The 26,551-nt window shown below is 35.9% G+C and overlaps 1 protein-coding gene across 4 annotated transcripts in view; it reads left to right on the top strand.

Moving 5' to 3' along the window:
* Nucleotides 1–26,551, top strand: part of LOC128855181 (sodium/calcium exchanger 1-like) — a 125,691-nt gene that overhangs the window by 90,523 nt on the left and 8,617 nt on the right. Inside the window, exons 2-5 of one of the 4 annotated variants that reach the window (XM_054089885.1) lie at nt 4,417–4,508; nt 10,708–10,755; nt 25,344–25,492; nt 25,564–25,663. In XM_054089885.1, the coding sequence (XP_053945860.1) occupies nt 25,352–25,492; nt 25,564–25,663 (241 nt within the window). In that variant the 5' untranslated portion in view covers nt 4,417–4,508; nt 10,708–10,755; nt 25,344–25,351. Of the gene's footprint in view, nt 1–4,416; nt 4,509–10,707; nt 10,756–21,123; nt 21,849–25,343; nt 25,493–25,563; nt 25,664–26,551 lie in introns of those variants that run through there. The other 3 variants (XM_054089884.1, XM_054089881.1, XM_054089883.1) reach the window with 3 other exon arrangements.

Below are 26,551 nucleotides of genomic sequence, written 5' to 3'. Positions count from 1 at the left end.
TGCTAAAGACGAGGCCAGACCGAAAAGATCACGTCAAAGTCGTTCAAAAATAAAAATCATGATGACAGTTTTTTTCGATTTTCGTGGTGTGGTGCACTATGAATTCCTTCCACCTGGCCAAACTGTTAATAAGGAATATTATTCGAGCGTTATGCGTCGTTTACATGAAGCAATTCGTCTAAAAAGACCAGAATTATGGGCCAACAACTCTTGGTTTTTGCATCACGATAATGCACCGTCCCACACTGCACTCGTTCTTCGTGATCATTTCGCCAAAAATTCCACACATATCGTTCCGCGACCACCGTATTCGCCTGATTTGGCTCCGTGTGACTTCTGGCCATTCCCAAAACTCAAGAGGCCACTCCGGGGAACGCGTTTCGAGTCGATTGAGGAGATAAAAGCTGAATCGAAGAAGGTGCTGATGGCTATACCGGAAATGGACTATTTGGCATGTTTCGGGGATTAGAAAAATCGTTGGCATAAGTGTATTTCATCGAGATGGGATTATTTTGAAGGGGATGAAATTGATTTACAAGAATAAATAAAGATTTTTCATTTTACAACCAAATTCACCTTACTTTTTGCCCTCTCATTGAACAACCTAGTGTATATACATTATATATATTACATTATACATATATATATGGGAGGTTGAATTAGTTTTAAAGGTTTTTTTCGAAGATTTGGGGCTTTATTGTGAAAAAACGGTACAAAATATTTTATTCGAAGTATTGGCCATCGCTAGCTACAACTTTCGCCCATCTTTCGGACAATTTCCGGATGCCGTTTCTCCAAAATTCTGGCCGCTGCTTGGCTATCCATGACTCAACCCATATTTTGGTAGCCTCGTACGAGGAGAACCGCTGGTCCGCCAAATCGAGACTCATATGCCGGAACAAATGATAATCGGAGGGAGCTATGTCTGGACTATACGGCGGGTGGGGTAACACTTCCCAGCCAAGCGTTCCGAGGTATTTTTTGACAGGTTGAGCAACATGCGGCCGAGCGTTGTCATGTTTCAAAATAACCTTATCGTGCCTTTTTACCGTTTCCGGTAGTTTTTCTTTCAATGCCCGGCTTAAACGCATCAATTGCAGTCGGTAACGATCCCCCGTGATTGTTTCGCCCGGTTGGAGCAGCTCAAAATATACGACGCCGACCTGATCCCACCAAATGCAGAGCATGATTTTCTTGCCGTGAATATTCTGCTTGGCCGTCGACGTTGATGCGTGGCCGGGCAAACCCCATGATTTTTTGCGTTTTGGGTTATCGTAGTGGATCCATTTTTCGTCGCCAGTCACCACCCGATGCAAAAAACCCTTCCGATTTTGTCGCTCGATCAGCAATTCGCACGTAAAAAGTCGCCGTTCGACGTCGCGCAGCTTCAACTCGTACAGGACCCAATGTCTTTGCTTTTGGATCACTCCCATCGCTTTTAGACGCTTGCAAACGGTTGATTTATCAACGCCCAATGATTCAGCAAGCTCTTCTTGTGTTTGGCACGAGTCCTCGTTTACCAATTCCCCCAATTCCGCGTCCTCGAACTTTTTGGGCTGGCCAAGACGCTCCTTGTCTTCGGTGTGAAAATCACCACTTTTGAATCGTCGAAACCAGTACTCACATGTTGAAATCGACGGAGTATGGTCTGGGTAGGCCTCCTGCAGCAATTCACGTGCTTGGGCTGTATTTTTTTTCAAATTGAAGCAGAAAAGCAAAGCTTCCCGCAAATTGCGTTTCGACGGCACGAAAGTTGACATACTCGGAGCACGAAAACACTGCGTTGTTTATACTTCAGCGAAATGACAGATACTGATAAACAAAGCCTAGGAATGAGGCTTTGTCATGAATATATATTCAGTATTCCCAACGCGATAAAGTGATAAATAGCGCCATCTGTGTGTCACCTTTAAAACTAATTCAACCTCCAATATATATATGTGAAGAAGATAAATGGTGTTAACGATTAAAAATTTAAAATCAGAAATATTTTTGTTTCGTTTTTTTCGCATTTAACGAGTAAGTCAGATTTTAAAACTGTCGGAAGCAATCGCCGCAAAGGTATTTGCAAGATTAACTTACTAGAAGCAAAAAAATCATGCTGCCACAGATTTGCCAAAGTAAGCGGCGTGTTAAGAGGACCCGGTGGTCTAGCAATTTCAAAAAAATCGTTTTTTTTTTATATATCGAATGTATAGGCTTTTAGGAATATACTGTGAAATTTTCATGCGGAAAATCCCATTATTCTACAGCCCATTAACTAGGTAGAGAGCGGTCCGCGAGTTACGTCACCCGGCCATTCCACTCCAAAAATTGAAGTTGACTGGTCGTCGTGACACGACACCCAACCAAATAAGTGCCATTGCACCACTCCATTTCAAAAGTGATATGCCAATTAGCTTGCAATGAAAGAAGTGCAACGACACTTACGCAAATGTAGAAATGTAATATTAGTAATAAGAAATATTTCGTTGACCTTGACATAAGATTACCATAAATGTTATTTATAAGAACTCATTAAATCAATTGTATTACATACCGTTGCAAAATAAAGTCGCGAATTGGTTTTTTTTTTTAAACCACGACCCGCACTTAAACTTATCTCGCGCGGTCTGAACCTCAAATTTAAACTAATTTATCTCGAAACGACTTTTTTAAGCCTGGTGTTTTGAAAAAATCACTATTCAACCGAATCGTCGGAAATATGTTAATATGTTGTTCACAACATCAATGGCTATCGCCCGAACTAGAAATATATTATTATTTCAATTATTCCGTATTGTTGTATTAAAAAACGGGAAAAAAATCAGATTTTTAGAATATCAAATTCAAAACCGCGCCATTTTGTCAATTTTTTTTTTATTCTAATATAGTATGGGACATAGCTACAGTCACACTGATAAATATTTTTTTAAGGTTTTTGTGTTTCAGATAAATAGAAAAACCAAAATTGGCAACTCCGTCCAGGTCCAATTTTTCGGGAGGGTCAACTTCCTCGCCATTTAAAAAAAAAAAAAACAATTTTTTTTATTTTTGTATGTAAAAGAAGTTAAATAAAAAGCCTAAAGAATTTAAATATCGTTTTTCATTTTTGTTATTGTAAAAAAATCCTGAAAATACCCTAAGGTTTTCGTAGACCTCCGGGGCCCCTTAAGTAAGTGCATGGCAAACCTTGGAGGTCCAACTCAGAGCGAAAACTTTTAATGGCCACGACGCATTCGACTCTTCTATATGGATGCAAAATATGGGCAGATTCGCTAAGGGTGAAATACCGGCAAACCACTTTACAATCTGTGCAACGCACCCGCTCTCAAAGTGGCTTCTATATACAGAACAGAATCAGATGCAGCAGTTTGTTACCAGCGGAACCAACACTACACATCTTCTAGAACAGGAGCTCAAACGGTGATGGGAGGCAAAAGTCTCAGAATTTTCAGGACCATCCTTCCCTGACATAGAATTCAAACGCTCACACTTTGGCAAGCAAAATGGAAATCTAAACAGTACGGTAGATGGACCCGATTTTAAAAAGTGGGTAGAAAAAAAGCACGGTGAAGTTAATTATTACCTCACACAGTTGTTGGACGGACACGGGTCCTTTCGCAAGTATTTGTGGCGGATGGGAAAGCTAAACCTAGCAAATTGCATTTCTAGAGATACTGAATACGATGATACGTAGAACATCTTCTTCAAATGCGAGAGGTGGAACCCAGAGAGAGAACAGCTCTGCAACGAACTATTGGTGTATATACATATGTACACCTGAAGAAATAATTTCTTTGAGGATATTATAAAAAATGGGCGTGAAATGGAAACTTATGCTGAAGAGCATTACTCATATATTTTACAAAACAGGTGACCCTGGACAAAGGGTGAGTAAGTGAATGTGTCTCTCTTAGAGCGCCGTCTTGGAACTCTACCTCGAAACACTGCGGAAGTAGTCCCGGGGTTGAGGGAAAAATCCAAGAGAAGACAAGGGATGTTTTTAGTGGAATTACAATACAGGATAGTTAGTATATAGTGTGAAGGCATTTTGTACCCAACCTCACCGCCAGGACAAAAAAAAACGAAAAACGATATTTGCAAGAGCTACCAATAAAGGTTTTCTTTTGCAGCTAATTGTGTGTATGTGTATGACAAGCCTCGTTGTTGAGACGTAATTTATAAGGCTATAAATTCTAAATTTATTTTCACACAAGCAATTCAATATTCAAGAAAAAAATTTAACAAGCTCTTGTGAAGCTGTCCAATTTGCGAAGTAAAAAAATTATATTTATATTTAATTTCGCTTTTTTTTCTGGGGATTTTTCAATCTAAGCAATTCACTCACATCCCTTTACTTTGTCCTTAACAATTATAGTGCCTTTTACTCATATAACTTTTTCGCTCTCCTTTTTTTCTTCATACAATTTGCAGGAAATTCATTCCGCTGGGAATCATTGAGGAAGGCAGCTACGAGAAGGATGTCCTATTTTACGTCAATATCGGCGAACCCATCATTGCACCAGGTACATATATGTTTGCTATTTGCTTACCTTCAATAACCATATCATCAATATACACACTTATGTATACACATACATACATATATGCATATATTTATATGTATGCTCCTGCAAGTGCCTCCTTGAGAATCTAGCTTATATACTCTATGAATAAATAACATTGTATATGTACTATAACAATAATAACCATGTAAATAACTGCTTCTTTGAGAAACTGAGTACCAATCCGAGCAGTCAACCAATCCATCCGAAAATCGAACGACCCAGCATCCTAAGAACCCAAGCACTTACATAGCTCCACGATCCTTCTCACTACTCGCACATCCAATATTATTCCCATGTTGTCGCTGCTTTACGCCGAGGTAGTAGTCAGCGCTCCCAAATATATATAGTTCACCTTTTTTAAAGCAACAAACCACTACTCCTTACCCGCCTGCCGGCTTCAAGCGACAATTCAATAGCGTGCGCGAGCGTGTGTTAGTGTGTCGTTTACACACATGTGCATACATATACGAACTTATGCATTCATTCATTTATTCTCCTTTGTGCGTATTATTCTGCATAAATCCCTAGTCGAATTGCTCATTATTTTTTTGCATTTATATTAAGTAAAAAATTTTTCTAAAAAATAAGAAGGAGCTACTACGAAATTTTGCATAAATATTTATCATTGGAATATATTGTAGCAAAATCCAACTGTACCGTGAAATCTAAATCTACTTTCTCTTTTTTCTTTCATCATTTTTCATTTGTATCTTTTTTCTCTACTATTTACTATTTATGTATCGATATTCCTTTGCGTGCGCCCACACACAAATACACACATACAGCCAACGCAGCTCCAACAATGAATTTCAGTAAAGTCCACCACAAGTTTATTCATTTTTTTTCGTTTTTTGTATACATACAAGTATACGTATATGTACATGTGATATAGTGCAAAACATTTTCCAAATTAGTTAATCTATTCAAACCTCAAACCATTGAAATACAAAAAGAAAACAAAACCTCTGCAGTCTCAATAATTAAGAGATTACTTTCGAAATTGCAACGAAACAAAAAAAAAATTAGTTTAAAATTTTTAAATAGCAAAGCGTTTAAAATTCATGCATTAATTTTCCCGCAGAAATGATGCAGCATGACCGGCGCAATAAATGCAAATACAGTAACGCAATCACAAAGCCGCTGCCATACGCGCGCCTAGTGTTCGTTCGTATGCTTTTAGTTGCGTATACGCTCCGTCAGGCCCGTGGCATAATACCATAAATTCATGCATATGTTGTTTGTGCACCCGCAAATGCAAATGAAAACGCGAAATGCCAGCTATAGAGTTTGAGAGCCAAAAAAGTGCAACTCTACTCAATTAAAGCGCAAATATTTTTCTGTTTGCTTTTGTTTTTTTCTTTCCTTTTTGATTTTTGTACTGCAAATGCTTGCAATGTAAATGTGGTGTATTTTTAAGCACTTTTCTACACTTGATTTTTTGGCATTTTGTGAGTAAAGTGTATTTATTTATTTAATTTTTTAACCTTTTTACCTTTTGATTTATTGCATTGCGCTTCGTTTTTTAGCGTGAATACTTTATTTGATTTCTATATATATTCAGTTGCGAACCTCATCCCACATTGGTCTATCCATTATTTCGTGCTTTTTTTTAGTTCAAGTGGTAGTTAGTGAACTAACTGTTGTTTAAAGCATCTCCTCTAGTACATTTATTATTTTGATTGTGTGTATTTTCAGCTGAAAATGCGCTGCTGCGTAGATCCCCTTTAGTGCTATCCTAAGCAGCTAAATCTAAAAAGTGTTACGTTTTGGGTAAAACAAAAAGTTAAATAGCCACAACCCTCACAATTTTAATCGAAAATAATCATATAATCATAAAACCGTTCCATAGAAAAATACGCACGAAATACGTCCCAAACCTAATTTGTTAGTAAGCTAGCTCACTTTGGTTGAAATGTAGTTTGCAGACTTACGCAAAAACACTTAAGCTTAGTATCTACTTAAGTGTTTCAATTAGCCCAAAACTTCAATTATAAAGCACATATACCAGATACAAGTATAAACTTAAATTATAGAGCACAAAAGGAGGTAATTTCCACAAAGAATACTTATGTAATAGCAACCAATTAAAGTCAAAAGTAAAGAAAACTCCAACTACTCTTTTCGTAACAATTTTTTTTCTTTTATCCATACAAACCTTTGAGTCAGCTCTTTCGTCTTAATCGTCAAATAAATTTATCTTATCATTTTGTCGTATTCTTCCAAATATTTTCTTTATTCCCAGTTTTTTCCATAAATGTTTCTTCTCCTCTCGCATCCTCTTCATCCTTTGTCCTCATAAAAGCTAGTTCTCAGCCTCATATTAGCATATAAAGTAGAGCTGTAAAAGACTGCAATCAATTGCTTTTCAATTATTTGTATGCCAATCCGCCAATATGCTCGAGTATTATAACTTTGTTCACATAAGTAAAGTACAGTGCTGTTTATCAAAAGCTTAAGTAAACAAAATAGGCATAAACACAGATGTTATAAATATTATACAATTTTCAGAACGATGGAAACATGGCTGAACTGTCTTTTACTGTCGCTATTACAAAAGCAATTAAGTTTAACATATGAAAGTGATTAAAATTTACTGCCAGATTTATGAATTATAGGCCACAGTTTCAAGTCGCTTAATTCGCTAGTAATAACAGATGCACCAACTAGGTTAACGGGTAAATTCGAGTTATCATATTCACTATTGAATATGTCGAGCCCAGGTAGACAATCCACTATTGGAAATATCGAAAAGAACGCAGCTTTAAAATTAGCCAAACCAGTCGATACCACAACTGGCAATCTCTCGGCTCGCGTTGTGGCGCATTTTTCATAAACGAATGATTCAATGACAAGTGGTCTTAGTTGGACCAATACTGCAAGTTGAATCATACTTCTAAAAATTGGCTTGAATATAGTAAGCGAACTGAAAAAATTTTGAAAAAAGATTTATAATTTTGAGATTTATTAGATTTAACAATTTTGGTATACTTAGTCCTGTCATAAGTTCTGTTACAAGTTAAGTCCGTTATAGATATGACTTTGTAATACTTTTTTTAATGAATTGGTCTCATTGAATCATGTAAATATTAAAAACAAAAATTTTGATTTTCACTCGAAATAGTCACCATTTGCTTTTATGCAGCCTTCAAACGACTAGGCCATTCAGCTATTGCAGCACGCACGATTTCCATGCACATTGACGTCGCTGCTCGAACCAAAGATTGTTTGAGACTTTCCAAATTTCAGTGAGACCTTCGATGGGCCATGTTCTCCAATTCCAACCACAAACTGTAGTCCAATGGATTCAGATCTGGACTTAAAGCCGACCAATCTTCTGCGGATATGAACCCAGGAATTTTGTTTTTTAGCCTCTGCTGGTTTTTGCCTTATGGGCTGAAGCGGAATCTTGCTGGAAGATGCCACGCCCTCCATTGCAGAGTGTACTGCTCAACATCTTCACCCTGCTTAACCCCTTTTTCGCAGAAATGAAGAGATGTAACGTCTTTACAAGACGGTCCCCACCAAATCATTACGGAGGCTGGATGGTGGCCACGCTGAACCCTTGAAACAACATTATTTGCGCCTTTAGAAGTCTTAACATAGATTTTGTCGTTTTGCTTATTAAAAACTTCTTCAACAGTGAGAATTTTCTCATCAGCAATTCGTAAATCTCACTCGCTCTTTTAGCACACTTTTGTAGTGCAATCACTACAACGCGATTTTCCTTTTCTCCTCACTCCATTGTTAACAAGCGAAATTTGCCATGAAACTGAGTAAAATTTATGAGTAGACAATGCATACGAATAAAGCAAAAATAACGGAACATTTTTCTACATGACTGTTCTCGTCGCATTTATTGTAAAATTTGTCACAGAATTTATGGCAAGATTAAAAAGAGCTTTGTAAAGTGAAATATCATCGATTGTTTTTTAACATTTTTACATTTTTTTATCCAATAAAGGGTAGTTGATGGTTTGGTTTAAGGGGTGATCCACCAAGAATCCAATTAGCACCTCCGCACTATTTTTTTTTGCAATATCCCCGCTTCCAATAAGTCTGTGCGATTGAGAAACCTTATTAGATGGTTCATGTCTGTACCAGCCAGCTCTTCGAGGTTCTCAAAACGTGGTTTGTCAAGGGTTAACAAGCGGCCGCCGTAGCCGAATGGGTTGGTGCGTGAGTACCATTCGGAATTCGGAGAAGTAGGTTTGAATCTCCGTGAAACTCCAAAATGAAGACAAATTTTTTCTAATAGCGGTCGCCACTCGGCAGGCAATGGCAAACCTCCGAGTGTATTTCTGCCATGAAAAAGCTCTTCATAAAAAAATATCCACCATCCGGAGTCGGCTTAAAACTGTAGATCCCTCCATTTGTGAAACAACAACAAGACGCACACCACAAATAAGAGGAGGAGCTCGGCCAAACGCCCAAAAAGGGCTCGAATTATGTATATAAGGATTAACAACCTCGCCTTCCACAGGGCAGGGCATTCACAGAGGAGTTAAAAAACAGTTTCCTTTTTCTTCGGTTGATTACAACTATGACAGTATGAATAGTTAGGGATACACGTTTTAGCTGCTTGCTCACCTATGGGTCACTGCCCTTCGTTTCATATTCATCAATGTTGACTTTTGTTTGTGGTTGTAGGGGCGTCATAACATTCTGCTGACTTTGCATGCTGTCTGATCCCTTCATCTGCAAATCCGCGATTTGTATGAATTTTGAGGAGGTTGCATCGTTGATTACAGCCAGTGATGTGAATACCGATTCTGCAAGAATGTTACTCATGGCGGATCCCCTTCTTGCCAGTTCGTCTGCTTTTTCGTTTCCTTCAATGTGCCGATGTCCCGGGACCCAGCTATTCCTGCTTTGTTCCACCAGCTTAAAGGTTGTTGTAGCCGAATTCAGTGCCTGGATTGCAGCTTGGCTATCCAAAAAAATGAAGGGCGTAAGCGCCAATAATATAATATTTATATACTCGAATGTAAGATGAAATATACTTTTGTCTTTGTTATAGGAAAATGCTGCTAACATTTGACACCAAATTAACCATGCAGTTTGGTTTTTAAATACTAAATAAATCAAAAATTTTGTAAATGATGAAAATCTTTATTTTTACCTTTACGCGCTCCAGTGCTTGTCTGTTTGTATTGTATACTGCAGCGGTCTAGTTCTCGAGTGTCAAATATGATTGATGTGCAACGTCATTTGCCAAAAATTATGAATCTTCTAGGGTGACCATATTCGACGGCCCCTTCTGGCAACCATGTATCTTTTGACAGAGACGTCAGATCGCTTAATGACATACCGCGTTGGAAGAATTAAATAATGTGAAAAGTGCGCCTTATAAGAATTCGTAAGAACACCATTAAACGTTTGTACGAAAGGTTTTCGACTGGTGATGCTCTTTCTAATTCAAAGAGGCCAAATCAAAACCGACCAAGGCGATCGGGTGAGAATATTGCTCTTGTACGGGCCAGGGTTGAGACGTCGCCAAGAACTTCCCAAAATAGCAGTTGGGCATTGCTCGGACCACTTTACAACGAATCATCCGCACTGATTTGCATTTATTCCCGTATAAGATTAAATTGACGCAAAGATTGTTGCCTGCGGACAAGCCTCGTCGATTGGAATATTAAAACAAAATATTAAATATTAAAAACAAAAACACATGGGTCCGTCGAATATGGGCAACCTAGTATGCGCCACCTTGCATAAAACCAAAATGAAATGCTTTACAGCACCCGTCTCTCTATCTAATACTCACAGCTCGTATTTGTGTACAACTCTATATTTTGTTGTATGAGAATACCTTGGGTAGAAGTCTAATGGCCCAGTTGGAAAATAGTGCAGCGATCATAAGTGTGGTAATAATTAATACTTTCAAACTTTCCGTCACACACTTTCTTAAAATATTTACATAAAAGAAATTAATACAAATAAATAGTCTTTTACAGCTCTATTCCTTTGAAATAAAAAAACCGCCCTTGGCACAAAAACCAATATTTTATATTTAGAATATTATTTCATAAGTACCATTCGTATGTAGATACGTATATGCAAATATGTCATACAAATTCTCATTGATAAGATCATTAAACAAAACTTAAAAGAAAAATTATTCCTCCTACCCCTTTATTATTCATTATCCACGCAGATAATAGCATTAAAACGGAAGCACTTAAGTTTCTTAACAAGTTTCTCGGTATGTAACAAACAATTTTACTTCTTCTTCTTCTTGTACTACTTTTTTACAATCTACTGTCATACATATAAGTATTTGTACAATTATAAAGGCCCATTGGTAAATGATATTTCTACTTCAAAAACTTTTATTATAATAAGCAGATACTGGAATTGAATTGAGTTCTATGTAAAAAGTCATTTTTGTCGTGTTAACAAAATTGTTTCAAATAACTTTTCGTGTGCTAAGAAAGAAAAACGTGTTAAGGCTTGTCCACAATGCTGTCATCATTTGTAATCGAATATTTCTGTTTGTGTTTAAGTGTTTCTGTTATACTAATTAACTAGCAGCTTTCAACAAGTGGTAACATACATACACACATGAAATTACATCATAACATAATTAAAATACAGTCGAGTGCACGAGAAAAATTTCGAAATAAAAAACAAAAACGTATTATACATACACCTGTGTTCAAAATAATAGAAGCGCGACGAACAAAGTTTTAACAATTTTTTTGTAATATATTTACATTTTATTTTATATATTTTTGCAAAAGTGTAGCGCGCATTCGACAAAAACTAAATATATTATATATATATTAGGGCAGGTGGATTTAAATAAGAAACTTTGCCCAAGGAACCATACCTCTAAAACGAATTCTGATGTCCCCAATTTCAAAATATCACCATTTTTGGCCTTTACATGAAAAAATCAGCTAAATGGCTATGTTTTTTCTTTATTTTTATTTATTTATAATAATATTTATTATTTATTTATAATTATATCTATTTTTTCTCTTAAGAAATTTATTTAGTCAGAACATATGTAAATGAAAAAATTAATTTAAGTGAGTTATAGAAAAGAAACTAAAAAGTTCGACCCAAATGGGGGGACATCAGAATTCGTTTTAGAGGTATGGTTCCTTCGGCAAAGTTTCTTACTTTGATCCCTAGAATATGATTTTCACAGAGCAATGGACGATTTTTTTGCCTCCCCACAAATCGACCCGGCCTAATATATATGTAATACATTTTAAATCCGGGTGGAAGGTAGGGCCAAAACAAAGTTCTTAACAAGTTGTTTAAAATTATTCCAACTAAAGGGTGATTTTTTAAGAGCTATAGTAAAGTTTTTCAAAAAAACATACGTAAAATTCAGGAAAACGCATGAAATTTTTATTTAAATCGATAGTACAGTCCACATAATTTAATGTTTGAAGATTGTTTCATGTAAATGTTGACCGCGACTGCGCTTCAAATGGTCCATCCGCTTAGTCCAATTTTGGCATACTCTTTCCAATGTTTCGGCCGGTATCTCACATATAAATACTTGTCTGAGCTTTAACATATCCCCACAAAAAATAATCTAAAGGCGTTATATCGCACGATCTGGGTGGCCAATTGACAGGTCACGAACGTGAAATAAAATGTTCACCGAACTCGCCTCTCAACAAGTCCATTGTTACGCGTGCTGTGTGGCATGTGGCACCGTCTTGCTGAAACCACATGTCATGCAAGTCAAGCTCTTGCATTTTGGGCAAAAACAAGTTGGATATCATTTCACGGTAGCCCTCACCATTCACAGTTACGTTACGATTCGCAGCATCTTTGAAGAAGTACAGTCCAATGATACCTCTAGCCTATAAACCGCACCAAACTGTGATCTTTTCTGGATACATTGGTAGCTCTTGCAATTCTTTTGGCTGATCTTCACTCCAAAATCGACAATTCTGCTTATTTACGTACCCATTGATTCAAAAATGAGCTTCGTCGCTGAACACAATTTTTCGATAAAAAAGTGGATCTTAAACTTTCTAAACAGAACACGCATTTTTATAATAAAATTCAATGATTTGCAAGCGTTGTTCGTTTGTAAGACGATTCATGGTTAAATTATAGACCAAACTGAAGATGTTTGACAGTGAAACAAAACACGAAACGTGCGTCAGCTGTTTAAACCAACTGCTTAAAAAGACAATAGCTAAAAAATCACCCCTTAGTAAAGGGTGTTTTTTTAGAGGTTAGGTTTTCAAGATGAAATAAAACGTATATAATTTAATGTTATGGCCAAGAATTTAGCTTTATTATAAAGATAAGGGTTTGCCATTATGTTTTAAAAATGATTTCGGGCAAGTGGCCGCCGCGGCTGGCTCGAATAAATTCCAGCCGAGAGGCCCAATTTTCGACCACTTTTTGCAGCAATCGGGGCCGTATGTCAGCAATAACGCGCCGAATATTCTCTTCCAAGACGTCAATCGTCTCGGGCTTATCTGCGTAGACAAGCGACTTCACATAGCCCCACAAGAAATAGTCCAGCGGTGTTATATCGCACGATCTTGGAGGCCACGCCACAGGTCCACGGCGCGAGATAATGCGCTCACCAAAAGTTTCCTTCAATAAATCGATTGTTGCGTTGGCTGTATGGCATGTAGCGCCGTCTTGTTGGAACCAAAGGTCGTCCACATCAACATCGTCCAATTCAGGCACGAAAAAGTCATTAATCATGGCTCTATAGCGCTCTCCATTGACTGTAACATTATGGCCGGCTTCATTTTTAAAGAAATATGGACCAATGATTCCCTCTGCCCATAGAGCACACCAAACAGTGACTTTTTGAGGATGTAACGGCGTCTCAGCAATGGCTTGTGGATTATGTTATTATTATGTTATTGACATACCCATTCAACCAAAAGTAAGCTTCATCGCTGAACAAAATTTTCTTGTGAAAATCGGGATCGGTGGCCATCTCGTTTTGGCCCCAAATTTGCACGATTTGCAAACGTTGTTCAGGTGTAAGTCTATTCATTATGAAATGGCAAACCAAACTGAGCATAAATCAAATGACAGCTGTCAAAAAGACCATCTACGAAAAAAGTAGTGCCAACTTGAAAACCTAACCTCTAAAAAAAACACCCTTTATTAGAGCTCTCTATGTCGGCGCCTGTAGTACGTCGCCAAAAAAGGGCAGCCCTGCAGACTTCGCCGGCATCTGCGGCCACCAGATCTCTAAGATTTTGCGCAGGCAGAAGTTGACAAAAGTTTGCAGTTTCCGAATCAACACAGATGTTAGCGCCTAGGACTCTTAACCATATAGCAGTTTGCATTTTACATTGGACAATATTCGACAACAAAAACTATATAACTCATAGCTCCAAATGTCGTACAAAATTCACAAGTATTTAACAAACCTTAAAAAATGTTCATCCAAACTTTCAACTCACTAATTTTTCGAACACTTGAAGATATGCAGTTTTGTAGCTCATTAAGTTTTTGTATAATAAAGTGTAAGTTTGAAGTCACTCAAATATCCCGTTGATTTCTAACAATTTTTTTTCGTATAAAAGCATTTTTTCCTTATAAAATACTACCAAACAAATGCTCAGTACCTCAAAGAAAAAAATTCTCAAATATCAACGAAAATTTTGACACGCTTAACAAACTTATGCTTTCTATTTTAGTATAATAAAATGTAAGTTAAAGTTGCTCAACAAATGAATTGAATTTTAACAATTTGTGTTGCTATGTGGTCAATTTTCTTCCATATAAAGCACGTCCTCGGAAGCCTTTTGTATGGAATAAAATGCTCAACATCTCAGCGAAAAAGAATTAAGAAAAATCAATGAGAATTTGGAAACTTGCACTTTGTTATACTGAAATTGAATGGGCTATAAAACTGCATGCCCAGAATTTTCTAAAGATTCTAAATAAAAAGCTGGAAATTTTAATGTATTTTTTTAATTATTGTAATATAATTTAATTCATTTTTTAAGTTTTTGTAAATTTCAAACAAAATTTGGCGCTTTAATTTATATAGTTTTTATTGTAGAACGCGTTTGTCTTTTAAAAACACATAAACAGACTGTATACAATATTAAAACAAAAAATTGTTAAAACTTGTTAGTTCATCACGCTTCTATTAATGTGAACACTGCTGTATATATAAATGATTTCTCCCGAAAATGGTCAACAAATATTCTGCTACATTTTTACACTATGCAAATATTTCAGTCATCGTAAATAATATTTTCACATAAATATTACAAATAATATATTCTTCCACATGCCATTAGAATTCATAAAATCAAACTTGCTACTCTTCTTTTTCTATACTATAATTTAATGCAATAATTTTTGCTCAAAATAACGATTCTAATTTTTTTAAGAACTAATCAGAGGTTCTTACACTTTTTTGTAATTTTTTAATATATTTTTATTACAAAAAAAACAGCTTCCCTTGAAAGATGTATATTTAAATTATTAAACATCTATGTTTAAGATTTAAAAATTCAGTAATCACCTTAAATATTTCTATCAAAATAAGCGCTTTACTATTCACTTGAAAGTATTATTTCCCGCTTTTGCCAATGCTTGCTTGAATAGCACCTAACTGCTACGTCACCTCACTTGCTAAAAACAAAGTAATCCTAGTAATAATACTTCGTGAATAATTTTATTATATTTCGTTTTTTTAGCTCCGACAGACAATCGCTTTTACTTAAATGTTTCCTCTTTTTTACTAATAACATCTGTATATGTAAAAAAAACATTATTTTTTATAACAACAACAATTGCCTAAATATCTAATTAGAAAAGCGTATGACGGATTTAGAGGCGTACAATTTTTTTTTCACAGTAATATTTGAGAAGCTTAAAAAATTTAATATTAATTTAAACTAAATAAAATTAATTTACTGAATTTTCGCAAACACCCGTTTGATATTAAAAAAAAAGATATATTAATATATATATTGTTTCATTTCTAGTATTTTCTTTATTCTCGTTGTCCTAAAAAAATAGCTAAATGGGACACTGAAAGTTTTTTTTTTTTTTAATCAGATCTTAAATCCTTTTACCTTTCGGTAAAAGGGAAGAAATCAAAGAAATGAAAGATTTATTTCAGCTTTTTATTGTAAAAATTTAATAATTTTCGAAGGGGGTATAGGAAATAGAGAAATGGTGCAAAACTAATCTTACATAAAAATCTTAAGGAATTTACGAGTGACTGAAATGTAAATTTTTGCACATTTATTTTTTAAAAGCTTTTTTAAGGTTATGAAACTGGCGTCCACCTTTATAAACCTGCCCGGATTTAGGTCTGTGTACTAACTGCAGCCCACTTCAGCACAGGAATATTTTTCGATGCCAAAAAACTCTTTTGTACACGTATTGAAGCACTGTGCTGTTGATACGATGAAATTCTTCGGCAAAATTCAATAAAGCTTTATCCAATACCTCTACGTAGCTTTCTACGTTCATCTTCTGCAAAATACAAAGTGAAGTCCAAAATAAACAAGACTGAGCTAAAATAAAAACGACGGGAACTTTGTTCCGATAACTTCGAGTTTATTTATTCAAAATAGTCCCCTCTGGCTGCAATACTGATCCAAAATCTTGCTAATCCTTGCGTGATCTAAAAGCTTTTCGAAAAAGTGTTTCAGGTCATTGACCGCAATGTCCTTCAGGATGTCGGTACAAGCCTTTTGGATGGCCTCTACGGACGCAAAGCGTTTTCCTTTCATAGCCAAATGCAATTTTTCGAATAAGTAGAAATCACAGGGAGCCCTATCAAGCGAATACGAGGAGTGATTGATGGTAAAAATGACATTTCTAGTCAAAAAATCAGTCACAAGAGTGGATCGATGAGATGGTGCATTATCATGCAATAAGCGCCAGCTTCCTCCTTCGCGATATTCAGGGTGAATTCGACGAATGCGATGCAACAAACGCTTCAAAACGCCAAGATCGAAAATTGCATTCATCGTTCGGCCCGTTGGCACTCACTTCTTGTGGGCAATTCCCTTCGAATCGTAAAAACAAATGAGCATCGACTTATTTTTTGACTTCTCCAAGCGCGATTTTTCGGGTGGTGGCTCGTCTAGGGCCTTCCGTTCGGCACTTTGACGCTTAGTTCCAGGTTCATGTTGGAAACACCACGTTTCATCACCAGTTACAATGTTCTAAAAAAGTTCTCATCTTTTCTTGCCTCTTTAATCAAGTCTTTCGAATGTTGGATTCTGAGCAATTTTCGGTCCTCAGTTAACTTGTGTGGAATGGCACGTGCACAGACCTTTGGTTAACCCATATGATCACATAAATCGACGTTTTGGAGATATTCAACATCGATTCCTCGAATTTCAAAGATGATTTCGGTTCATTTTTGATAAATTTACGAACAATTTCGATGGAGTTTTCGGTGATTACTGATTTTCATTGTCATTTATGTCCTCACAACCATCTCTGAAACGTATAAACCACTCATGAACCCTGGCATGAGATAGACAATCACCGCCATAAGCATTTTTCATCTACCCAAATGTTTCGGTAAACATTTTACCGATTTTAAAACAAAATTTGATATTACTCTTTGTTCGACACTCTTTTTTGTACCGATGACACAAATATACAATAACTTCGCTTCCACTGAACCGAATGTCACCAAGCTTTCACTGGAAGTCAGCTAGGGATGTAACTTCCAACACACAAACTCATTAAAAAGATCTCGCCATCAAAAACATTTTTATGACGCCAGTCTTGTTTATTTTGGATTTCACCGTGTAAAACAAATTGCGGTTTTGCTGCGGTAGCTAAAAGCATCCCAGGTCATAAGAACGCCACAGTGGAAGTTTCGGTAGTGATGCGTCTGTTTTTAAAACCATCAGGCTCATCGAGATTAAATGTTTTTTATCTCTAAAAATGATGGATTACCATTCCTTACCCCAGAATATATGACTGTCGGCGAATTCGAGTCCAGCTGGTTTGTGGTGTGGTTTCCGGTTTAACCAGTCTATTTTGATATTTTGAATTCGATGTATTCTTCCCTTCGTAGCATTGCGGGAAAGTTCCCTTATAATTGGTTACGGCTGTTGATTTATTTACAGCTAACCGTCTTATCTCTCTCTTCCACTTGCCGTCAATCTTGGGCTTGGGACCAGTTCTTAAAATTTTTACATATTCATCAGGTTTTTTTTTTTAAAGTTGTGGATGGTATTTTCATTTTAATTTACGTTTAGCGCTATTTTGTTAACTGAGATTCGCGATTCACTCAAAGCTAGAATATTAGCGCGCTCCTCTGTAAAAATCTGCGTTCCTCTTGGCATAGTGTCCCAAATACTTATTTTCCCGTACGAAAATTATTTATTTGCTACTGGAAACTACTCAACTATCCCTAAGGAATCTTTTAAATTATGAAATGTGTATAGAAATATCACGGAATTGCCTCAAAAAATAAAATCTTAATGAAAGCACTATTTCCTTCAACAAACTCAGGTTTCAAGCAACGCTCAACCTTTACGCTTGAAAGCAAAAGAAAAAATTATTTAAAACTACCGTTAGTTCGTGCACACATTTAAATGCATTATAAGGCAGCTGGAAAAAATATTACGGAACTATTTTAGAATAAAAATTATGAAGTTGGTTTATACCATACAGCTAAGTATTTCGTTCAGTGTTTTCTTGCTTAGTTTCAACGACGGTAAAGCTACGAGCCCTTGTACCTTGAAATCGCTATTTACTATATTCAAGCGCTCTAAATTGGAATAGGGCGCGCTTCTTTGGAGGTCATACCACAAATTTTTAATAGACAAAATCAAACGTGTGCGCAATGTGTCTAATTTTTACTATTAGTTTTCTGATTCTATCCCATCTTATAAATCCCGTTTGGTATTATAACTCGAAATATTCAGAAAGCAAAATATCGATTCCCTTCTTTTTTTATTTCAATGTTATTAAGGGTGACATTGCTTGCCCATTTCGGCTTCTTACACCTCGAAGAATTTTTCGTAACGCTCTTCCTTTCTGCCTAAATACGTTTAACACAAACTATGCTCCTAATGCTTCTATTGAACATTCGCTTCGTGTTTTTAATGAAATCTTGAATTCTAACTTGGTAGATTTCTGAACAGCAAACAAAGAATTTTCTGTACTAATGAATTGTATCTTTTAGTTTACTCAGACGTAAGTTTGTAATTTGCTTAAGCATATAATTTCATTATTCTTTAGTTTTTTTGGTCAGTTTGAAATCATGTTTTCTTGACTTCTTGAAATAAATAAATAAATTTTGCGTTTTGGAGTGTGGTAGGACAAGAAATCCACAAAGTATTGTACTTCTGTGCATCTTCGTCGTAAAAGCTCTTTATTCTACGTATCAAGTTTATAAAGATTTCATTTCGAACTCAGTAAATTTATGAAACTACAGCAACAACAAATCTATAAAACAACAACCTATATAAAAGAACCATAGAAGGTATTTCTAGATGCCTCGAATGCTTGGTAACAAAAGGCCTGACGAAATAACTAAAGGGTCTGTTGGTGAAACTTCGCTGTCCACTCGCCGGCAAAAATCGCGTTTATGCTTTCACCCGGAAGTGAAATACAATCTGTCTAATACAGGCGCAACCGCTATAACTTAAAAACTATCGGACTAAAGCGATTCTAACAAACTGCATTGTATGGGCTTATAATATTTCTTATACTCAATGGCTTCAATAAAATGTATAGTCACCACCATAAGCTATAATGGCTTCACCTCTTCGAGTCATATTTAATATTAATTTCTGCGCAAGTTGTGAAGGTAAGCGGTACCAAAGCAGCCGAATTTGCCTTGACCGTCCATATTTGCTTTCCTTTGAGTTTTTGCTTAGCTATTGCCTAAACATTTGCAATAGGGTTGGTATCAAGCGACTATGAAGGCCAATCAAGCACTTCAATCCCATTTTGCTGTTTCCACTCTGTTTCCAAAGGTGGCCTCGTTGCTTGGGATCGTTGTCTGCTTGTAAAATCCATGGTTGGCTAGTTCGTCCAGCTGGCGGTAATAATACTTTTTGGTAAATTTTACTCATCAAAACTGCCACAACTAAGCGGCCCAATCGTTTTGCGGAGAAGTAGCCTCAAATATGAACCTTAACTGGATTCGCAACAGTTCGATGAAGTTGTCGATTGTCAGCAGTACACCAGGACCAACGTAAATAACATAACCATTCGCCCAAAAGCAAGATTCTTCAGTGAATATCACGTTTGCCCAATTCCCTTCTATCTTACCCCATGCAAATATTTTTTCAATGCGCGCTAATGAGAGCAGCGGTTTCTTAATGTGCTCTGGAATTTCAGTTTTGCAGTATTAGGTATTTTTTAAGACTTGAGAATTTAAAATGATAATGCAAAACAGAATTATATAATTATATTAGTTGAAAAGCATTTTTTTTTTTATAATGTGGCATTTATTTTTTGAATATGATATCCGGCATATGTTCGCCGGGGCTACGAGTTACATGGTCCATTCGATCTGTCTAATAAATCGATTGTTAAGCGCGCTTTACGGCAAGTTGCGCCATTTTGCGCCAATGAAATTAAAAATTTAGTCAGCATAGCGCGATAGCGCTCGCTATCGAAAGAAATAAAGACCGATGATGCCGCGTGTGCTCTATGAACTTCGGGAACAGATTTATTTTTTTCTAGGTAAATTTACACAATTTGGAAGGGTTGTTCTGGCGTTAAACGATTCATGATGACTGAACAGAAATGTCAACACAGTTTGTCATTCTAAGCTGCCAAAATATAGTTATCGATAATTCTCATGCAACTAAAAAAAACATCCGATACTATTAAGACGCTTTATAGAGGTTGCATAGGTTTTTTAATACTTTTTATTTTATAGTTGTACGCATAATATTTTTGTGCCATATGTAGGAATGCATGTATGTCAATGCATACATATAGCAATACTAATGCATACATGCATACATATATACGATGACTGGAAGATTGTTTCATTAAATACATAAATACATACATACATGTGTGTTATGTGTACGTAAGTCGATGGTGCTCTGCGGTAACAACCCAACTCAAATTATACAAATTTTCAGTGCAGGCAATTAATGTTTTAGCGTTTCATAATTTCGCAATCATTTTGTCGGAAAAGTTAGTGAACTTTCAAGTTCTGACTGCTTTATAAAGATTTTATCAACGCCGTCCCCTATGTAATTTAAATTCAGACCATTTTGGGTTGTGTCGCTATTGCAGTGCAAATCGAAAGGTGCTCGATAAATTGATTGTGTATCGATTGGTAAAGTGTGAGCGTTGCGATTTTTCTTTCGTTTCGTGGATTCTATATATATTTTTGTTTACTTCAAAAGAAATTGCGCTTTTTTTGTATCTTAAATTTTTTTTAAATATATATGTGTGTACATATGTAAATATGTAATTATAAGAAATATAAAAAAAATAAAAAATTATACAGTATTTTGTGGCGTGCAATTCTTGAGTCAAATTTTTGTGACTAATTTTGTAAGCAGTAAATTTCAAATAAAAAAGTAAATAAAACAAAATGTTTCATGTGATTTATAAAGTGATGCGATCACTTGGCAAATGGGTTCGTGTTACCTAAATGTCGAAAGCATGTAAATGTGATGTTTTACAGAAGAGCGTTGCGCAAACACTTATTTTCTTTTTCTTTTAAAATTGCTGTATCATACATTTGTTTCGGTCACCTTCGTGGATTTGTGAACGCCTTCATTTGCGTAACGCTGTAAAATGGCTATTTCATAAACAACTTGCGACAACTATAAATTTCCTTAACTATGCTCAACAATGATGACACCTCTAACTATTTATTATCACCATTATTTTTGTCGATTACAACAACAACAAATGACATCATGCCAACGTTACTTGAAAACAAAATACAAACAAAAAAAATATCCAATTTATTTACATAAAACATATTACCTCATCCGGCTTCTGTGGCTTCTAACGCTGCTGCTTCTTCTTCCTTCTCGCTTGCCACAACAAATCGTATTTGACAAACTACTGCAACTTTGTAAACAAAATGTAAATGTATTGATTTTATTTGAATGATACTTTCTGTTTACATTTTTACATAAAAAAAAATATATTTATCGATTTAAAAAATGTGTAAATAAAAAAACGCTATTATAAAAAAAAAACAACAATCAACAAAACTGCAACGCAATCCTCCTACACATGTACAAATGAAAATCGAAAAAAAAAACAAACAAAATAAAAAATTCCAACGAACCGTACAATTCGTACCACTGTATTCTATTTGATTCGAATTGCACTTGACTTGTACAATCTAAACTTCATAAAAATTTTGTAAGTAAATTTCATACAATACGACTTTCGTAGTTTAACCACCAACCACAATTTGCAATTAAAATGTTTTGATTATTTTTCCCCCGCCTAATTTGTTGGTGTTTATTTGTGTTTCCCTATCTAATGAGGCTTAAAGAAGTAAAATTTTGTTTCATGTGATGTGCACTAAGCATAAATTAAAAACTAAAACAAAAACAACTACAAATAATGTGTTCTTAGCTGAAGTGCTTTGGAAAATGTTCGTGATTACTAGTCTCAGCGAAAACGATTGTGTATGAATGTATGAATGTATAGTTGATGTGGTCTAAAATATCAAAACCTGCTAAAAAAAATAATTAAAAGAATATTAAATAAATATTAAAATAAATTAAAAAAAAACGAGAACTCATTAAAAAACGGAAAATATAATTTGCTCAATTTTAGTTTTACGGGAAAAATTCACAGATTTTATTTTAATGACACTAACAATTTGCAAATTTTCAAATAATCCTCGCTTTTCGCCAACTGCTTGTGATATTTGCTCCCTCGCTAAGTGTTATTGTAATTTACAAACAATTGACAATTTTTAGAGTTAATTTTTAATTTAGCTTCCTCCAGGCACAGAAATTAAAATTACCGCCTTGATCGACAAGTTCTCGGAATTTAAAGTTAGGTATCTGGCTGATCTGAATAGATCTCACATAGACCACAAGGGTCCATAATGTTACGATTGGTGTTGGAGTCGTGTTAAATATACGAGTAGTTCGTGATACATGTCTTGACGAGTTTTAATAAGCAGTTTAAACTTTTATCAGCAATATTCTTCAGAGATGAAAAGTATACCGATCCCAGGCAGTTGTAACGAGTTCTGCTTTGAGCAGGGCACTGCAAAGGAGGTATTCTAGCATACTCCTTTCTTCTTCGCATTTGTCGCACGCGTCGTTCTGGACCAATCCCATTTTAGCTGCGTGATATGGAGTGAGACAATGTCCGGTCAATACTTCAATCAATATTTTACAAATTTTTAATATAGAATAAAGTGGGCTGTATTCGTGTTGGTAGTTCGTAGCATTATTTTGGCAATCCTGTGGGAGTTCGAGGCTCCCATATAGGCCTTGCTTTCATAATTAGTTCCTCGTCTAGTTCCGTCTTCAAAACTGAAAGTGTGGGATATATATTCCACGTACTCATCCTAGGCAAGCAGATGCCTGCCTTAGCAAGCTCGTCAACCCTCTCATTCTCTCAACTCCCTTGTGCCCTGGTACCCAGTAAATGTTGACGTGTCTATACTGGCAGAGCTCGTCTATTTTGGATCTACAGTGTTGCAGCATCCGAGATAACCATTACAGCGATTATTGCTTTAATAGCAGCTTGACTATCGATATCGATGTTTGTGCGAGTGTCGAGTCATATAGACTCTTTTGCTTTCAACTGTGAAAACCTCTGCACCTGATAATTGGTATTTTGTAGAGCTCACCTACAGCGCACAGCTGTTGGATGCTTCGAAGCTTTGCAAATTGTTTAAACACAGTACGTCGTTGGAAAAATAAACCTATCAGGATAGGTTGAAATTGAAACTTTAAAATTTTTATTTACATAGCTGCTCAAATTATTCAAAATCTCAAAATTTTCGAATCAACAGCAGCAGTTGAGCAATAAACGAGATTCGAGCGAATATCGCACTGCTCGATACCTGGGTATCTTCTCGAGCTCTAGTATTTTGTGGAATACCTGACTGCGCGCTAGATTCGCAAAAGCTGTTTCTCCCGCTTTAATTTTTTGTGTGAATGGCTGAATCTTATCTATTCACCAAAAAAATTCCCGCCGAAACCCGATAAGCAGGAAGCCATCAGTTTACTCCTTGTGGTATAAGTCCATTCCTTTTTTGCTTTGAGTTAATTTATTGTAGAAATATTTACTAGAACTGGATATACAGAGTGACAAGAATTATAGTTATAGTGGCGGAATTTAAGAAAACAACATAGAATTGCTTTAGCATTAGGGATTACTCATTTCTGTTTGATCCGGCTTCAAAGTGCCCTCCTAACTTGGCACCAACTAAGAGCTTTAAACGTTTGGTCAAACTTTCGGCCACATTCCGTAGATTCACAACAAAGTGATTGCTTTACCAGCTCTAAACTTTACAGGACCTTTACATACTATAAGCCCTGGCCTATGAAGTTGACCAAATACTGTAACCCATGAAATTCGTATCTGTTGAGTGCGGCGGCCACTCTGCAGTTGTGATAGCATTCGGAACCAACCATCAACCTACGAGTTAAGTTGCCTTCGCGTAATGTCTTCCGTTTAAATTTCTCACAAATTTTAATTATTAATAAAATGTATAACTTAATACGAGTACAATATATAATTTCATACAATTTAAATGTTACTATTTTTATATTCACTTTATTCTAATTAATTTCAATGCTCCGCGAGTATAAAAACCTCATTCTGAATATATTTGAAGTACTACTCATCAGAATAAAAAAAACAAAAAATAAATAAATAAGAAATATATATTTTGTTTAGTGAGTAAGTGTTTTGAGCATGCAATCCAATTATGGCCTCAAATGCTGCCAAATATTTTTTATGTTAAACGTGCCCCTTGTCAATGCTCCAACTTTGCTTGCTGCTACTCCCCTGCACGAACTACTCTCCAGCTCCAGCCCATAGCCGCACTTTGTCTCTTTGCATGACTGCATTTGTATGTATTTGCTTACGGTATTTGTCTGCTATGTAATTACATAAATATATTGAACATGATGCACAATGTGTATTCTTAAACGAGCATGTGTATGTGTAGACGTAGAATGTCATGTTGCATGCCCCGAAGTGTAAGTACCCACTACTAAATTCTATTTTGAGCCATTTATTGTTTGTTGTTGTTTTATATTGTGCTAAATCTGCTATATTTGTATATACGTGTGTTTATCTATCAGCTGCATCGGCTTTTCGTGTTCGCTTTCCGCCCGCCAATGTTGCAACAAGTCAATCAAAAGCGATGAACTTGTTGACTTCTCTTCAATGTTTGTCTTTGTATTGTCTTTTTTATTGTTGTGATTTCATGTTTACCAAATCGTTGTCACATTCTTGAATAAACAAAAAAAAGAAATAACTTTCTGTTAACATAAAAAAATAAACATAAAATTTTGTAATAGGGGTATTCACAAGCGCTTGCTGAATTCGGTATATTTACAGTTAAAAAAAAACGGTGAGAAAAGTAATTATTTGTTAACTATTATAATTTATTGTTATACAAATACTTTAAAAATAAAAGAAGAAAAACGAAAAAAGCTTGCACAGCAAAGTTCGTATTGTGAATGGCCCTATTCCTTTATTTCTGTTTTCCGTCTTAATTGTGTAACAATACTTTTCTTGCATTTACTTACGCCCTTATTATTATAATAAACGAAATTTATTGCTATCCACTCTGCTGCACACAATTGATGCTCCCACTCAAACTGCTGTTGCTATTGTTGCCGTTTACTGTTGTTGTTACGGGGATGCCCATAGACGATGAAATGGTAGGACTTATCGAAGCCGCCGAGAAGAAAGCACCAGAAGAACTAACAGAGGAGGATAAAATGGCATTATTGGGTCGTCCCAAATTGGGTGAAGTGGTGCGCGCTGACTTGCGCATCAAAGAGAGCAAAGAATTTAAGGTGAATAAAATTAATTGAGCTCAATAAAACTTCTGTTGCAACGTTTTACTTAATTGAATTTTTCCTCTCAGAACACTGTGGATAAGTTGGTGCAAAGGGCGAATGCGTCCCTCCTCATTGGTACTTCGTCCTGGAAGGAACAGTTTGCGGATGCGTTGACAGTAACTGCTGGTAAGATATATTACTATAGTAATTGAGAATTAAGGGAGCAGGAGGGCAAATTCTTGTGCATACATACCATTAAAGGATATAAATGTATGTATGGGCATATTTATATTTGTTGAAGTTTCTATGTGCAATTTAATTTAAATTCATTCAAATATGGCGTTAACTGTACTGAACAATATCCCCGTATTGTCGGTGTCTTAAATGAACAAAGTGACACTTTTTTATGGTAACGATTTCCTGCCAAACTGTAAAGGGTTGAATTCAAGAATTGGGAATCTGTGCACTATCTGTCGGGTAATTGCTCTTTACCACCCAGTGTATGAAATGTAAGCCACATCTGCTGAGGTTGAAGTTAGACACACTTACCTAACTTTCTGGTAAGAAAAACGAGTTCGCTTCGTAGATCTAAAGATTTTATAGCGATTCCCAGCTGGCCTCATATCGAAAAATGGTTATACAGTATGAGTATTTTCCAAACTAAATATCTTAAGGAATATTACAAGCCATACATTACGGGTCGAGCATTCAGGAAAGCAAGAAATTCATATACAAAACCATACTGATCTAATATACGATTGAATTTAAACCTAATGGGATTACCAGCGTGGGTGTGTTTGACTCCCATTTCAAAGATTAGCGTCAGTTAGAAACTACCTCAGCAACTTTTTTTTAACTGCATTATGTGTTTCATGGAAACTTATTAATAAAAGTTCTACAGTCCTTAACCTATTGGGAGTCAAGAGTTAGGTTTTTTGGACTGAATACCTGGGCAGAAGGACCATGAAGGCAACTAACAGCCAAACCGCCAAACTCTACAACTATATTTTTCTTCTGTAATTTTACTCTCTTCCTTTTCTTGATTGGCGCGAAAACCACTTGCGCGAGTTTGGA

Source organism: Anastrepha ludens, chromosome 2 (genome assembly GCF_028408465.1).
Source record: "Anastrepha ludens isolate Willacy chromosome 2, idAnaLude1.1, whole genome shotgun sequence".
NCBI lineage: Eukaryota > Metazoa > Arthropoda > Insecta > Diptera > Tephritidae > Anastrepha > Anastrepha ludens.
The sequence above is the reverse complement of the archived record's forward strand: the minus strand, read 5'-3'. Positions and strand labels throughout refer to the sequence as shown.